The sequence below is a fragment of the Paramacrobiotus metropolitanus genome, unplaced genomic scaffold, assembly GCF_019649055.1.
Source record: "Paramacrobiotus metropolitanus isolate TYO unplaced genomic scaffold, Prichtersi_v1.0 Parri_scaffold0000117, whole genome shotgun sequence".
NCBI classification, from domain to species: domain Eukaryota; kingdom Metazoa; phylum Tardigrada; class Eutardigrada; order Parachela; family Macrobiotidae; genus Paramacrobiotus; species Paramacrobiotus metropolitanus.
In genome coordinates, this window is record NW_026570337.1 from 333045 (window position 1) to 350751 (window position 17707).

The following is a 17707-nucleotide window of genomic DNA, read 5'->3' on the forward strand; positions in this document are numbered from 1 at the left end:
TGTTAAGTCAGTTCAGGTAAATTTATGGTCAACCGAATTTTTTTCTTCATTTCGTCGAAGTTGGTGTCTTTAGACTGATTTCATTTTGATCTAAATACACTTCTTACACGGCGAAGGTGCAGCCGCCTATGTATGGCGGTGACTGCAAATATTTGAGCGTAGTGCAGTGGGTAAAGCGCTTTCGTCACGATCTCTTTACGACGCATTTGCAAGAAAACGGTACATACAAGTTTTTTTTAAAATTTCAAGTACAGAACTCTGTAAAGGCTGTAATCTGTTTAATCGGATGAGGAAAAATTCCGAAAGAAAATCGGTTTGTGGGAAATATTATTTTTGGTGTTTCACTTAAACGACCATCGCCCATTCACTTGTCATAGGGCAGTACGGCTATCTAAACCCGGCACTCTACGTCATCGTACGCATTTCGTACTTACTACGAGTATTTATTTATTTATTTATTATTAGTGTTATTATTATTAGTTATTATTAGTTATTATCAGTTATTATCAGTTATTATTAGTTATTATTAGTTATTATTAGTTATTATTAGTTATTATTAGTTATTATTAGTTATTATTAGTTATTATTAGTTATTATTAGTTATTATTAGTTATTATTAGTTATTATTAGTTATTATTAGTTATTATTAGTTATTATTAGTTATTATTAGTTATTACATGCAAGCCTCGTGAGAGCGAGGCCCCGTAATTCACCTTCGGTGAATACCGGTGTCTGTAATAGGTATTGGACCGTTCGCATTGAGCCCATTAGAGTCTGTTTTTCGTAAAGCGTAATGAATTTGTTCCATTTAAATGAATTTTTCCGCGTGAATTGAGCGTGATTTCGCCTTGTTTATTCGATTCGGTTAACGCAAGTATAACCGGCTGGACCAATTTCAGAATATTCGTTAAAATATAAAACATTTCCCGGGTTAGAGTAATTTCCTGGACTGTTGACAATAACAAATAAAATCTAATTAAAATCCAAGTAAATTAAACGGAAGAAAAGGTTAACAGATCGAAAATGTGAGGAAGCGACAAACATCAGAACAGACTTTAATGCAATAGGCAAAACACAACACCAGGTTCAAAAGTAAAACAAAGGCACCGAACTAGGAATTCAGTTCTCCAAGCTCCTCGTCAATCACAAGTGCAAACGGGTCGATTTCCGCTGGAATAACAATCCCTTGGCTTCGGCAGATGTTTCTCGGAGGATAGGGTTCCACGTCCGGTCTTAATGGGATGAATGATTTGTAGTGGTTGAAGTTCGTATAAATGATGCATATTGGCGGTGTTCCCAGCGGGATCCCATGGATATCCTGATATTGCCAATGGAGACCGCTTCCCTCCCCGTTGGTGATCTTTTCCCGCGCCTAGATTACAGATAAAGTTTCAATTCGTTGTTCTGAAATAACTACATTTAAAAAGCGTTGGAAATTTATAATACCTCATGAGGACTCCGTACACGGTTGCAACCTAGCCGAGCGTACTCTTCCGATGTAAACTGGACATAATTGTATATCGGGCGTCGAATAGCGGCAGAGATTCCCTGCATGGTCATCGCGCCTCCCCATTCTTCGAGTCCGCCTTCGAGCTCTCTCTGATATGCGGCCGTTGTTCGAATGAGAGATTTGAAATCTTCGGCGTCATGGAGGGAATTATTCCAGTCGCGAAATACATCCACATTTTCCAAAAACTCCCAGATTGCAGCAAGTCGCAATTGCAAATAGTTCTCCTGTGTGCCGGTCAAAGACTGCGATATAGCCATATATGCGCAGTGACCTTTACCATCCACATTGACAACCGCATAATCATTGAGGAATCCAGACCAGAACCGGCAAGCTTCTTTGACGCCTGCTCTGCTAGGTTGGTAAACCTGAGGCGGACTAGTCCTAAGCCACTGCAGTATCCGGTCAATATCTGGCTTGTGGAGTGCTAATATCTGTAGATCAGAAAATTCTAACTTGGATTGACAAAATATATCATAGTGGACATTATACCTGCTTCACTGCATCAATATAAATCGCCTCTGGTAGCACCAGATCAACTGTTCGAATTTCCCTCAGGATGGTTTCCGCAATCCTTCTATCCGACTGAGCCGCAGTACCAGACACCGGGTGAAGACGCGTCTTGGGCGGCTTAAACGGTCTCGAGTCTACTGCCGACGTAGAGGGAAGACACTGTCCAATTGGTTGGTGAACTGCAGCAGGGACTTTTGGAAAACCACGTAGGGGTTGCTTGAACGGTAAGCTGACCCTTGATGAGGTAAACGGATTGCGAGCTTTCTTTCCGCAGGCGCTTTCCTGTAAAGTCGTCGTCGTTTTCCGTTTTATACCAGTGAGCGCGGGAATTTGACTTGGACGCAATGCGTCATCCGGACTGCCTGCTATGAAACCATGTTAAGACGAGAAGATTTGAGTGTTATTATTATTAGTTATTATTAGTTATTATCAGTTATTATTAGTTATTATTAGTTATTATTAGTTATTATTAGTTATTATTAGTTATTATTAGTTATTATTAGTTATTATTAGTTATTATTAGTTATTATTAGTTATTATTAGTTATTATTAGTTATTATTAGTTATTATCAGTTATTATTAGTTATTATTAGTTGGCCATCAGTTATTATTAGTTATTATTAGTTATTATTAGTTATTATTAGTTATTATTAGTTATTATTAGTTATTATTAGTTATTAGTTATTATTAGTTATTATTATATAGTTATTGTTAGTTATTATTAGTTATTACTAGTTATTATTATTAGTTATTATTAGTTATTATTAGTTATTATTAGTTATTATTAGTTATTATTAGTTATTAGTTATTATTATTATTAGCAGTTATTATTAGTTATTATTAGTGTTATTAGTGTCTATTATTAGTAGTAGTGTTATTAATTTACTATTTGTGTTTCACTTTAAAACGACCAGACGAGTAGATAAAGGTACAGGCGGAGCGCAATAAGCGCGCTACTGGATTCAATGTTGGTCGCAACACTATGGTTATTGAAGACAATTTAATAATAATAAAAAATACTTTCCGATATTTTATTTATACATACATACATGTTACACCGATATTTAAAATTTCTCTAGCGTGATTAGTGGGTATGGTATTAGTGGCGATAAATTTGAATGGAAAAAACGTGCATTTATTCAATGCATATGGACACCTTAACTCATGAACTGAGATTTTTGCTTTATTCTTGATGCTCGATTTGTCGACTGGCTTGTACATACATAGTGCACATAGTACTAGTACGCACACTGTTAATCCAAACCGCTTGCTAGCAACGACGTAAACCTGTTTTCAAATATGCAAGCTAATCGATTATTCGTTTTTTGTTGGCCAGTAAGTCCAACTGCTTTACATAAATTTTCACTTTATTTTTATTTGCTTAAAACATACAAACGTTGAAAAATTCATCAGTTATCAAAATTACTAATATAACACAACTAAAATCTTTGAGGAAGAATTTTGAAAGTAAAAAAGACCAACAACTTTTTTTCGTAATATTGGTAAAAGATTATTATTACTCGACCTTCCACTATAAAGTTGATTTATTTTTCTGCTTACTTCTTTATTGTTATAAATAAATAATTATAAAGATAAGTATTGCAAGAAATAGATAAAGTACTTAGCTATTGCACTTTTTCATAACTTAACGGAAGCGTTTTTTGTAAAGATACCGGAAGTACTTGAAACTCCATAAATTTTTGACTTTAAAAAAGAGTAGAGCAGAAGCCTGTGAACCTCCAGTTACATGATTTACAAAGATAGAATGACGTAATCATGTATATGTATGTAAATCTTTAGATAAACGCAGCAATCGGATTTGTTCAACAATTTAGCATTCATGAAAAAAGACAAGCAACGAGCTACAATAAAATGAATAAATAAAGTAAATAAAAAAGTGATCCAGTATTTTGCAGTTTATTCTGCAACGAACAGTAAATTATTATGTACGAGTACAACCGCCGCTTGGATTCTTTGACAATAATAACAATTTGCCTTGGTTCAAAATCGCTTATCCCTCTTCGCTCGTTTACAAATTTAAAATACCTTTATGCCGATGCAACGCATGCACTTATACTACTGTATATATATGTAGAGCTCAGTATTTGGGAAAAAATGGTCTACAATGGTATATTATTAAACTTCGCTTGCGCGCACCCGAATCACTTTTTTATAAAACTTTATGTCATTCTAAAGCTAAATCATTTGTTTACATTGTTCTGAAAAGGCGCAACAGGTTGCCGAGATATAACTGTAAAAGAAATGAATATCGTACGAAAGTTCTGGTTATTACCGATCTTCTTCGAAACTTTGTAAAGACATGATCATAAGGTCGAAAGTGAACCAATTTCAGGTTCATAGCACTTTCCCATAATTTTAAAATGAATTTTAAAATTTTTAAAATTCATTTTAAAATCGAAAAAAAATGCTGTGAATCTGATACTGGTTCACTTTCGACCTTATGGTCATGTGTCTTTTATAGCAAAGTTTCAAGAAGAGCGGGTAATAACCAGACTTTTCGTACACGACAATGCGTTTAAACTTTTTGCCCATTTTGTTTCACCATATCTCAGCAACCGGATGTTGCGCGCGCAAACGGTTTTCAGAACAATGTAAACAATTTATTCAGCTTTAGAACGACATAAAGTATTACAAAAAAGTGATTCGGAGTGCGCGCAAGCGAAAGTTTTAGTGTATGTATACCATTTTGGACGCTATGTACCGGGCCATTTCCCTTAAAATTACATGCTGTGCACATGTACCGGTACAATACATAGTACATGCGGTAACACACGTCGTTTTTAAATACTGCGCGCTACAGGTACCATTATGACCTCCCATCATAATTTTTATGTAAGGTTCGTATTATCGCACATGTGTCCCATATTATACAAATATACCGTATACGTATAACAATGCCAGGCACAAATCACACCTACAGATAATACTGGCCAAAAAACCATATTCCGATTGATATTACTGGCCAGATAACCAACGAGACCGAAATTTTCCAGTGTACAGTCTAATATATAATGCGCTGCATAAATGCATTTCAGAATTCGTATTCGCGATAATAATCCGCTTTTCTATGCACCTTACCTGCCGCGGTGCCTGCATTATTTCAAAATATGTAATTGATAATACAACTGTCTTTGTTCTAAAACGTTAAAAACGGGGCGATCTAATAAATTTTTTCAACATTAATATTATCAAAACCGGAAATAAGGGAATTAGCATATGTAACTTTATTTTACTGTCTCACCTATCTGTTAATACAAATTACATGGGTCACTCAACATTTTACGAATATTACATCCGTGACAACTAGTTATGTATTTGATCCAATCATGCAATTAAGAATCTGCCCAACTAATTATTTATTCTGGTCGATCTATAGGCGGCAGCGGATGTCAAAGCCTGCACAATCATACCTTCAGCATTTTCCGTGTACTGGATCTTCTTTCTGCGTTTGGTAGGTGGTCTTCTGATTACCGGTCCGCAGCTATATTCTGGAACGAGGTCTTCCTCATGAGCAAACGGGTATCTGAATTTCATATTATCCAAGCCTTCTCCATGCAGATCCTGAAGAGCCTCGATTAATATCCAAACTAGAAGAAAGATTATTCCAAACGAACCAAACAATAAAGTGACTTGAAAAGCGAAATTATTGGTGACCGATTCCTTTGGAGTTTCCTTTTCGTCAGCAGCTGTCTTAAGCTTTTGACTTTCAGAAATGTAGACTTTCACAGCCTGTTCAACGATGGCATACAAAACATGTGTTGGAACGACTTGACCGCTAGGAAACTGAAATGGCTGTCTTTCAGGATGATGAGAACAAAGCGTTATGTTCCACATACACGAGACCAAAATAAGGCATGTAATAGCTGCGTTAAAAACCATTTTTAAAAAATCACGTGTGAATGTCTTTACTGGTAAATAACCGTCGAATGCTATATTCTGCATCGCCTTTAAATCGAAAGCGGTATTAGCCGGTGCGGGATTCTAATATATGCGGTGTTCCGGTAATACGTTTCCGCAAAATCAACTTTTTTGCCGGTTTTAATTTCCGGCGTCCGCTCCAGTACTGGAAATCGTTGTGTCGGGGCAAGGGCCGCCAAAAAGAAGTATACGCCCCGTTCGTACGGAGTACTGACTGCATTACGGGGATGCAACATATCCCGGCTGCAGCGTATTATGCAAATACGCACTAATGGCACTATGCTAATCCTGGTTACCCTGGGAAGTTTATGTTTTTTGCTTGTTTTCATTACCGCATCCGCTGTAGCAAGAAAATAACAAATCAGCTGAAGCGCCGTCAGTAAAAGTACTGTATCTTAATTTCCCGCAAACAATGACATGCAGTACCTACATCCCGTCGCAGACGTACGATAACGGAAGTATGCTCTAGGCACAATATATCGATCCTGATTGGCCCGGAAAAGCCGATTATCCCGGCTATTGGGACGCAGCGAGTTGAGGCACGTGGCGGAATGTATGTCAGCAGAAGCGCGAAAATGTGCGGCAGTGTTGCCCGCAAAGAGACAGCCTCATAACGCCGGAAGTGCTCCGCTGATAGAATAGCCCATCCGATCTGTAACTGTTAAAATATGCCAACTTCCGATCGTGAATTTGAAATAGTGCATTTCATGGAGAAAAATTTGTTATCATTACCTGAAAGATCACTCGGCAACTAAAGTTAATAAAAAAAACCGCGTTCGTTTGATTCGCCTTGTACCGGTAAATCCGTAATTGGAGAAATTTTAATGCTTAGATGGAAGTCGACCCAATAACGGCAAAATTAATGCTTAACGTCTCTTTTATTTAGACCGCAACGTACAGAACCGCAAACGGTATTCACAAAATTACTATTACAAGAAAACAAATGAGATCAGTTGACACGTCACCGATAAAAGATTCAACAAGACCACGTTTGTCCGGAAAAGGTCATCAGTATTGCAGTGAGAGACATCAGAGAAACGAGACTGAGTGAATTAAGCCAAGACGCCGCGGCGGATGTAATGTCGGTCTGGCGGTCGAAGAGCACTTGGTCGATGACGTGGACGACGCCGTTGACGGCCGACAGGTCGAAGGTCGTCAGTTTGGCCACGTGACCTTTCCACTCCAGCTGCATCTCGCGGCTGTCGCGGCTCTGCTTGACCAGCACTTCGTCCTGCATCGTCGCCAGCCGGTCGCCGCTCTTCAAATAAGCAGCGTCCACGCGTCGCCCGGCGACAATGTGTCGTTTCAGCACCTGCAGTTAACGCTCATGAACCAGGACAAAGCTTAGGAACCGGAAGTGGATGATACGTACTCTCCCGAGAAGATCCGGTCGCGCGTACAAAGCGTCGCGGTCCTGCGCTTTTAAATTCGCCCAGGCTTGGTCGGAGGGCGCGAAGACCGTGAAGTTCTTGGCGGCGGACTGCAGCGCGTTGTTGAGCTCCCGGGAGCGCTCGACGGAGGACGCGGTGCGCTTCAGGTTGTTGTCGGCGCGCAGTTTCTCCAGGACGTTGAGGAACGGCAGACCCAGCACGGCGTCGATCATGTGGATGACGGCGTTGGTGGCCGCGATGTCCGGCTCCACGATGCGCGCCCGCACACCGTCGCCCTCCACGTACAACTCTGCTCACAACACGGACATGTAGTCATGTACAAGCCTGTTCCGTAATTTCTAAGGTAAAGGCACATGTACATATAGCAAGCAAGTCTGCGTTATGAAAAATCGTAACTATGCGCATTACATCTAGCACATTGACAAATTTATTGGTCTCAATATCTAAGTAACTATACGAGAAAAATTGTTTGTTTATAATTTATTTTGATGGTTTACATATAAGTGCAAGCTTGTCTCGTGATGTCCCACACATCCCTGTAGCGATTAGCGACCAATACAGATTCCGGGTTAGGCCAAATTCTACACTACGGCGAGCCACGACACACTATTAATTTTACATACATAGTATACACATTTGCCATGTGGCCGTAGCATTCCAAATATCAATGTAAGTTACCAAATATTAAACATATCTGTATTTTTACATTCACACAATCTTACCGTTCAAAACATAATTAATGTACGCGCAGTTTTTATGTACTCGTCAACGAGTTGTCTTTCTTTATTCAGTCCAGCTTATTCTTCAAACTTTTCATATTTTCTGTAAATCTGCACACAGAGTTTTGTTTGTTTTTAATAACCAGTGGTCAGAAGATAATTTCACCAGATTTTTAGTAAAGTATAGGAAACGTAAAGAGCATTCGAGAAAGTGTTTACTGCACAGTATACAGATTACTTCAACACAGTGATTGTAACCACGAAGAACATTGCTGATACATATCTATATATTGTACATGTTCAAGTAAGTACTATAATTATACCGTAGAACACATAGGTGCATGTGCATGTATACATGTGCATGTATGTACGATTGTAACTATACTTTTTAGGTACATTACTACGGTATTCTATTACGCTATACACTGTATACTGTGGTGTATACGTACTGTGTATCTTTAGTTATACTGTTACAGTACAGAATTAATCACTGTGGAGTGTAACCTGTAGATGATATAAATAGATGTACGGTCATATTTTTATTTGGTAATAGTTAAGTGCTGAAGATATATTATTACTTATTTAAAATACAAGGTAGCGTCGCGCATTCGTTCTCGGCACGCTCATATTGGAAAACTCTACTACTTTTTAAAATCCGCAGGGTGATTAAAGAGAATTTGTCAGTGTAGCATAGCAACGATATGTTGTACATACTATATTTATACTTGATATTACACGATGATGTTATGTTGTGATATGACATAATTAGTAAGAGGACGTCAGAGAACTAAGTAAAGTCGTGACAGAATTACATTTTAAAACCTGTTTCTGTAAACATTAAAACTCATAATATGAACACACACAGAAAGAGCTTTAGGTACGTACGTACTTTACTGCTTACACACTGTACCTTCTGCGGACGTTTTACTTCTAATGAGTAATCTACTGCTTACATAATAATGTCATATTGTTTATATTTGTACTTTATTTGCAATAAGTACAGAGACCAGCATCGCTCACAAAAATACTTTCAGATGAAAAATTTGTCCCAGTTGGCACGAGAAGGGTTATAATTAATAAATAAGTTTTGAAATATTAAGATAATTCTTTTATAATTATTCTTCTAAATTAATATTGAGTGGAGTAAATTTGTTATTGTGGTAAGCGCAAACTTTGCGCTAAGCTGGTGCTATCTGTACCTTTACATTAGAACTTCCGTTACAATTTTGTACAGAACAGACCGGAAGTACAGGAAGTCGTGTCAAATTCTAACGGACGCGTTACCTTTGCCGGCGGGCATCTCCCGGGCGAAGAAGGTCAGCCTTTTGACATTGGAGGACGCGGTGAGCGTGGTGTTCTCCCTGAGCATCTCCTCGGCGCGCCACATCCGGCCGGGCACGATGTGCATGCTGACGATGCGGTTGAGGAAGGCGCGGTCGGTGCGCAGCTGGTGCACCTTGGCCACCGGCAGCGCCGCGATGGACTCGTTGCTGGGGATGAAGAGCGTCAGGTCGGCGGAGGGTTCGGCCAGGTTGTTGAAGAATTGCGCGTCGGCCAGGTTCAGCCATTCGCGGAAGTTGCGCATGCTGTCGCGCGCGCTCAGCATGTCACGGGCGTTCTGCTCGACGAGCAGCAGCACGCGGTCGATGATGTGCACCACGCCGTTCCCGACCGGGATGTTGGCTTTGACGATGCGGGCGTAGACGCGGCCGGCCGGCACCGCGCTGCTGCCGCGGCTGGTCAGACTGTACACCTGCGCTGTATAATTAAAAATATATGTATAATGTATAAAAATACATGTATGAAAATATATATATATATATATATATATATATATATAATGTATAAAAATTCATGTATAAATATATATGTATAAAATACATATATCATGTAAAAATACATGTATTGACATGTATAATGTATAGAAATACATGTGTAAAGTCCATGTATAATTAAAAGTAATACATGTAATACAAGTATAAAATACATGTATAAAAACATATGTTACATGTACAAAAATACGTGTATAGTTAAATGTTTATTCATGCCGATATAAAGATTAGGCGCTTTCGTACGCTGAGCGCTGTTGTTGGCGTAAGCGATCAAGCTGTCGAACGACGCCGGGGAACTTTCGTCGTTGAGCGTCCGGAATCCCGTCTGCCGGGTCCCCGTCGTCCGCTGCGCCTCGTCGAGACAGTCGGCCATTGTACTGAGAAACAGCAGTTCGTTGGGGACAATGTGGCCGCGCAGCACCGCCACGTCGAAGGCGCCGCGCGTCTTCAGCGCCTCGAAGGCGGCGTCGTTGGGCAGGAAGAAGGTGTGCACGCCGTTGGTGTCCTCCAGCGAGTGCTCGAACTGCTGCGACACTTCGCGTTTAATCTCGCTGCAAAGCGCAACACACTCGCTGATTGACAGACATCGAACGCTGTGGAATACCGGCTCACTTTAGCTGTGATAATAGATCGCGGTGGCCTTCGCCGGCGGGATTCTCGATGAACTTCTCGGCGGAGGCGGCGGTGCCGACCGGTGAAATAACGTCATCGACAATGAGCAGTAGCTGGTTGCCGCTGGTCTGTGCGTTCGGGGAAAGGATTCTGGCGTTATTGATGTACAGTTTCTGCCGCAGAAAAAACGTTGGTAAATTAACCGGAAATCTCGGTCTGAACGATTGTAACGCTTACCGGCGTCGTCGAGGAAAAATACTGCAGCCACAGCGGCGCTTCTCGCAGAGCGCTGCGGATTTTCCGGTCCTGCTTAAACGGGATCTGCGCGATCTCCACCAACTTCTCGCGACTCCATTCACCGGGTGCTGCAAGAAAAACCCGTCAAAAGCCGGTGGAAATCGGTCGTCACGATGTTGTAACATACCGATATGGTTTTGTAGAATGTCCGAGTTGAGAGTGAGCGGCGCGTTGGCGCTCCGCCAGCGCCGAATGGCCTCGTCCGACGGGACGAAGACCGTCATGGGCGACGTCTGCGAACTGAGCAGCGCCTTCATGAGAAAGTCACTGTTGACGATCTTCTCGAACTGCAACGGAAAACCGGAATTCAATCAAATTAGCCGGTAATCGTTATACAGTGTATGATACACTACGTAATTGGCTTCGTTAGCGGCGCACAGAAACCCAGCCGGTCGCCGCTAATAGCCTAACAACATGCCGTTATTTTATCAATGGGCCATTCATTACTGCGGTGCGGTAATTACGGGGTTTGACGGGATCATTATCGCCCGGCTCACTGTGCACCGATATCTCCGGTGTGTATTATGCTGCCGGCGCAGTCTGCTGCGTGTCGGCGGGGCGTCTGCCGGCGAATAATTAGGCGGTCTGTTGTGGAGCGATTCCGGTTTTCTCGTCATCTGTACTACGTCGCGGCCATTCACAAGCGCGACGTTTATTGATACCTCAGCGCAGGAATGCGTGTAATACGCTACTCCCGTGTTTTTTCTCGACTGTTATTACAGACTGCCGTTCCCATGCGGTTTAGTAGCAGCGTGGAAATGTGAGATAGCCGTGATTGTCGCGCGATGAATGATGGTCAGTATTCCGTAATGGGATCGACAAAAAGCCTGTCAGAGATAGTGTGCTGGCATTGTGCAGCGCAAATGCGTTATGGCTGTGGTAATAAAAGCGTAATTACACACACTGACCAGCGCAGGCTGTTTTGTTCCGCGGACATGTCGCGCTGAATGCCCGGCTGGTGAATGCGCCATTCACTGGCCCGGACAAAACACGCATTTGCCGGGGAAAATAAAACACGCAGCGACTGTAATACAACGGTGGCAGTTATGTATGGCATTAAGCTGCGAGAGTGGACTGCTTGCATAGTCAATTATTTTCATTTCCTCCTCCTTACAATCACGCCTAGACTAAGACCGCGGCCGGCAGTCCAGCTGGAATTGGGCCGGTTGGGCAAATATTTGCTCAAGATATCAAATGCCAGCAAATGCCTGCTGGGATCATAACATTTATGACACTTCCGTCAGATGCCGATTGACTGTATATGTGACTGGGCATGACTGACAGTCACGTCAGCGGGATAAGGACGGCGAGTATTCGGGAGAGATGCCGTCAAGACAGTGGAAGGCGCCCATCCTTCATTCACCATCATAACATCGATATGACTCGCGCTGACTGGGAAGTTCTCGTTCATGAGCGACAATTACAAAACTCAATCCCAAACACTGAAGAATATTTCTACACGTTTCCAGAATTTCTCTTAATTTTGCTTCAGACATAATCGCGTTAACTGGAAATTCCTAATCCACGAGCGATAATTACAAAACTTAATTAATCGAGATATTCTCCCGAAATCCTGCCACAAGATTCTATTGCAACAGTGGACCCAGTTTTTAAATGCAACAATTATTTATTAACATTTTAACCAAAGAAAATAAATATAAGAAATTTTTTCACGTTTTTTCAAGTTGTTATTTTTTACATTTTTATCTAAATAAGTCAATATTTTCTCGGCCTGAAAAGCCACAGCAAGTGTCCAGTGTAGCGCGTAAAGCGTGAAGAATGCGCGAGCGATGTAGTGATTAAAATGGACGAGCCACGAGTGTTGTCATAAGAAATTAGTCGTGCAATGCGAATAAGTCAAGACGGTAATTTATTGACAGTGGAGCGAATTGGCCAGGAGTGAGCAAACAGCATTACAAGGGGAAATGAGGCCGTTTGGCCCAGTTTGCTCAAGCCGCAGCGTGTGCCCGGGATAACGGGCTATCGATATGGGGAATACACGATATAACAGCAAGAAGGCAAGGAAGGATGAGGTTTCCTTGCTTGTCTGTCAAACGATATCGCCACTGACTCGGCCGGGCAAACAGCGGCTCGACATGCCCGTTTCCGCTCAACTCCATCAACCGGAAATGTCAAGTTCACCCCGCGATACACAAACCCGACCGGCTCCCGCATTCGGGCGGCGTTGTATAGCGGAATGTATTCATTAAAGCGGCCTGTGTTTTCCCAGCGCATAAATAATCAACCATTCTCCTTATCGCTCCCACAACACACACTCAGCCAAATTGCCTCCCAACACAAAGCCGCGCTAGGAAAGCAACGCGCTTGCCAGAGCGCGAAGGCAGTGAGCCGGCAAAAATGCCAGCGCCGGCCACGCACCGCTGCCCGCGCACAATCTCCAACACAGCCGCCGTCCACTAACACAATTACTCACACCTTCCTAATTCGTCCCGCTGCCCATTCTCTAAAATGCCTTAAAAGCCTTCTAAATGGATTGCCACGGATTTAGCACCTGCCAACCGCCGCATTCGCCCAACGCGCATTTTAAAATTAATTTCCACATCAGCATTGGAATATCGGCACCAGCAACGCTGCAGTAAAATTCCCCAGTAAATTGCAAAATTTAATCCTCAAGTTTCCTCAATCAACTGCTGGCTTTTAATCCTTAAAGTGACGGTTAACAACTGGGCAGTGGCAACGGCACGTGCAGCATGACAAATAAATGTGCACGGGGAGATTACATTAATTAAGTGGGTAAAGAAAGAAGAACAACTGTAGCAACAGCATTTATTCATTGCAATTTACACGTGCATTATCCGTGCGGCAGCTGTTGTACGGGACAATGGGCGCTAAAGTAGGCTCATTAGCCAGGAATAATATCCGTAACCATAATGTCAACACAATTGATCAGCGCTGAATGGGAAGGCCTGACGTCAGCGGTGGTTAGGACAGCGGTCAGCCGAGGTTAGCAACACAGATCAAAAGCACCGGGCGTCTGTCTGCTCGCTGTCTCTGTCTGGCTGTCTTCAGCTGACCCACGTCCATTGAACATATAAGTCTCTCTGGCTCAGTCTTCATATCCAACCGGCTTTAGCGGCTTTAGCCGCTGTCCTCAGCAGACCCGCGTCCACTGGTGACTGCATTCGTATACGCGCCTCTCTCTCACTCGATCTTTATATCCGCCTGTCCTCAGCTGACCCGCGTCCACTGTACGCGCGTCTCTCTCTCGTTCTCTGTCTCACTTTCTCTGTGCGTCCTCAGCTGACCACCGTCTATTGTATTGTACACGCCTGTCCTGACGCGACCGCTCGCACTGAAACAGCAGCTGCGGCGCGTGCCGCTGACGTGCCTGAATCAGTGTCATTACAATTAGTCATAATGATCACTTCATTGCCAGCGGAGCGCACGGGATTCACTTATCTCCGTACACATTTACCCACGCGTTTACTTTGCACAACTCTAATGCCTGGCTTTTCATTGTCGCTGGCGTCCGCACTTCCGGGCGGCGGTTAGACTAAGCCGCTGCGCCATTAGCCGCTGCTTGTCAGCACTCGATAAGCAGCGATATTCCCGCGTTTTTTCCCTGTCGCGGCGCAGCATCGAGCGCCAGCTTGTCAGGCCAGCAACGGCGATCGATCAGTGGCCGGATTAGCAGCCTGATTTGCACTGCCAGCCGGACTCCGCGGCAGCACTCGGCCACGCTGCTGGCTCAGTGATTTATGACTGCCTTCTATAAACATTCATCTAAATGTTATTAAAGATGGACTGGTCGCGCTGGCATCACGTGCTCCCTTTTCGACGAGCACGGAAACAGGAATTCAATGGCCAGATTTTACAGCGTCTTTAATGGGAATTTTCAGGCGAGTTTGTCAATCGCCAAATTAATAAAGTTGGGCCAATTCGGCAGGCGGGCAAACGACAGCTTCATTGTGTATTCCCGGCGCAGCGCGTCCGCGTAATAGCAATTAGGCGGAAAACGGTGAAATGCAGCAGCTGATGGCCGGGGCGAAGTGGGACGCGCAGGAAGCAAGGCGAAGGTGGAGTCTGTGCGCAAAGAGATTAGCAGCACTCCAGTAAATGAGCAACTGACACATATTTCGCCCCGTCTTCCTCAGCTTCCCGTGATAAGACAGCCTGGCTCGCTTTAACGCTAAGCCAGCGCTTGTTCACTGAACAGGCTCTTTTCCCTAAATCCAATTGCGTTCGCGCGTCAGCTCAGCTGCTGCTGCAGCGGACATGCCAGTCAATACAATAAACGCCAGCTAAATTAAATGCCTGTGACAACACACTTTGCTGCCTCTTTAAGCGGAGTAATATCCACGTATTACAGCGCTGTGTTGTCATCCGCGCACGGGCTTCCGGTTGCGCAATGACACGATGTGGGCCGGCGGGTTTATTTGTTTTTTGAGCAATATGCGCGTTGCTGCAGCGCCATGTTTGTCCACGGCAAAGGACAACACGGAACGACTGTATCGACTAGCCTAATTCCGACTTACGCACACTACTTACGCACCGCTTACAACTTTTTCTATAAGCACACACAGTCGTCAACGGCGCGTTGCCGGTTTTAAAGTGTTTATGCGTTTTTCCAAGCCCATCCGCTGTGGATCGCGGCATAATTGACTGCCGGCATTATGATGATAATGCGATATGGCGTATTTCTCCCGGGATTTGTCTCGAGTAAATCTGCGGCTGAATTGCTTGGACAAACAGCGCATACAGTGGCCGGATAAACCGGCTACTTATGCGTCAACCTGTTCGATCATTCTGCCGGCTACTGGAGGCGCACTGGCAGCCCCCCGCCAACCCGGCACAGGGCGCAATAATTAGCGGCGCACACAGCCAGCGGCCAGCTGAATTTAAAACGCCGCTCGCTCGCTCCATTTTGCCGCAGTGCTGCAGCGGGATCAGAAATTACGCATACACCGCGTATGCGCGCTTCACTGCGCCGAGCCAGCGGAGCAGGCGCGCAAACAGGATAACGAGGATGACTGACAAGCCTAATTCCATGTAATCCCCATAGTTTAGCCTACTTTCTCCCCAACACTAACGATTTACATACACCCGCCGGATCAGCCGGTATTCAGGCAGTCCCGCGCAACCGATAATTCCCCGGCTGAATATAACGTAAGACGACGCCGCTTAACGGGGCTAGTTAGCGCTAACATGCCGTTAAGGTTGCTGGGCTTAAACACACGGGCGGTTTACGCGTATATACACCCGCATACACCGGCATTAGGGAGGCGTTTTTTGCATAGTAATGGCCCGCGGCCGTCACCGGATACCAGGCGCCGATGCGGGCGAATTGGGTCGCGGCAAATTACTCCATCTACAAATGGGCTTTTTTTTCTCATCAGGCCAAAGGTCATTAGTGTCTTCCCGGATGGAAATCGATAGGGGAGAAATAATGTTGCGACGGATCTTAATATAATGTGCGTATTACGCGGCTGGAAAAGATGATTGCGGAGATGGGGTGCGTTAACGCTCAGCGTTATCCGGGAGAGAACAGATGGCTGTCTGGACATACACTACACAGCCTGTGTTAGCCAGGGAGCAGGCGCATATGGACGTTAGTTGCGCCACTTAATCCCCGACAAGTGGACGCGGACGTGCAGCCCATCGCAAAGGACACACGCATCAGCGGACACAAGGCATAAACACATCCTTGTACGCCGGGAATTTTACGGTTTCCGCTCCACTGTCATCTTAACTGGGTTACTGCACATTGCACTAAATAAGACTGCCATTTCCCAGTCTTATGTTGTACGCGATCGATGCTGACCATTAAGTTTAACGCTGACTGATCACTTAGATTTCCACGTACCTCGGTTAGACCGTTGCCGGCCAAGAGTTGGTAGACGCCCTGTCCGAACACGCCGTCCACGAGGCACACGAGCAGCGTCCAGCTTAGCGCCAGCCGCTCCATGACACGATCAAGGAATGCAGAAGAGGGAAAAGCAATGTGGGTCAACAGTCAGCTGGCCGTCGAGTCTGTCAAAGTGGAAAAAGGTTTTTTATGTAAATACAATCAATTTTCTTAAGACCGGATCATTTCCGTCGCTGCGCGATAGATATTCCGCGAGCTACGCTAAGCGTCCCCAACCGGCACAACGGATGCGCCCGGGTTTCCGCTGCCAATTCCCCCGTGGCCGCCACTTGCCGGGCAGATGCACTGGCACAGATACGCTTGTGCAGCGCACTGTTGATCAACAGCGCCGCGATGTTTAATTTGCCGGTGCAGGTAATCGGCGCAAGCGACACCCACACGCGCTGTTAATTACACGGCGCCGGCGCAGACTGGTCATTATTAATCAGCCGCGTGGTATAAATACACTCGCCGTGATTGCAATTTGCAAAGGTTACCGGAGATGCCTTACCGTGTTTACTGTGGCGGGATGCGGCGCGCAGCGGGATCCTGCCGCAGCAGCGCCATCAGCGTTTCCATGTCGAAGAAAAAATGCACGCCAATCACCCGCAAAGAATGGCTTTGCACATTAGTGCAGGAAAATGGCAGCGGCGCCCGCGGAGTGTCAGCCACTAATCGATCGGCCAACAAACAGAAAAAACCCTGGATAAAACGGCAAATCGATAGGCCGTGTTACTCCGGAACTCGCGTTCAAAAGATCAGAAATTACGGACGCTGCACGTCAAGTTGCCAGCGCAGAATATAATGAGCCTGGTCAGTATCCGATCCAACAACAACAACGCTCCTATTCCGAATCGCACCGAACCCGTTTGCGATAGATTACCGAACCGGCAAGTAGCTTACGTGAGTCGCTCTCTCAGCGCGCTCAAGTGGTCATTTGAATTCAATACACTGCCACAACAATGCCAGCGAGATCGCGTCAAAACCAGAGAGAGACGAGAAACGGAACAGGCACGACTGCGTATATTAGT

General features: G+C 44.2%; 1 protein-coding gene across 1 annotated transcript; it reads right to left on the reverse strand.

Annotated features, from left to right (window-relative positions):
- Positions 1–6709: 6709 nt before the first annotated feature.
- LOC129598209 (fasciclin-1-like) lies at positions 6710–17707 on the reverse strand. The gene is made up of 9 exons (XM_055495989.1): positions 17188–17707; positions 16635–16801; positions 10938–11097; positions 10751–10878; positions 10514–10686; positions 10145–10452; positions 9354–9827; positions 7332–7639; positions 6710–7271 (listed from the first exon to the last, which is right to left on the reverse strand). Exons 2-9 carry the CDS (start codon positions 16734–16736, stop codon positions 6936–6938), a joined length of 1989 nt encoding a protein of 662 aa, XP_055351964.1. The 5' UTR covers positions 16737–16801; positions 17188–17707; the 3' UTR covers positions 6710–6935.

Excerpts from the sequence above, each read along its gene's own strand:
- LOC129598209 (XM_055495989.1), bottom strand. The coding sequence starts at position 16,736 with ATGGAGCGGCTGGCGCTAAGCTGGACGCTGCTCGTGTGCCTCGTGGAC. Across the intron at positions 11,098-16,634 it reads CCGGCAACGGTCTAACCGAG|TTCGAGAAGATCGTCAACAG; the intron begins GTACGTGGAAAT and ends TTTCCGTTGCAG. Across the intron at positions 10,879-10,937 it reads CATTCTACAAAACCATATCG|CACCCGGTGAATGGAGTCGC; the intron begins GTATGTTACAAC and ends TTTTTCTTGCAG.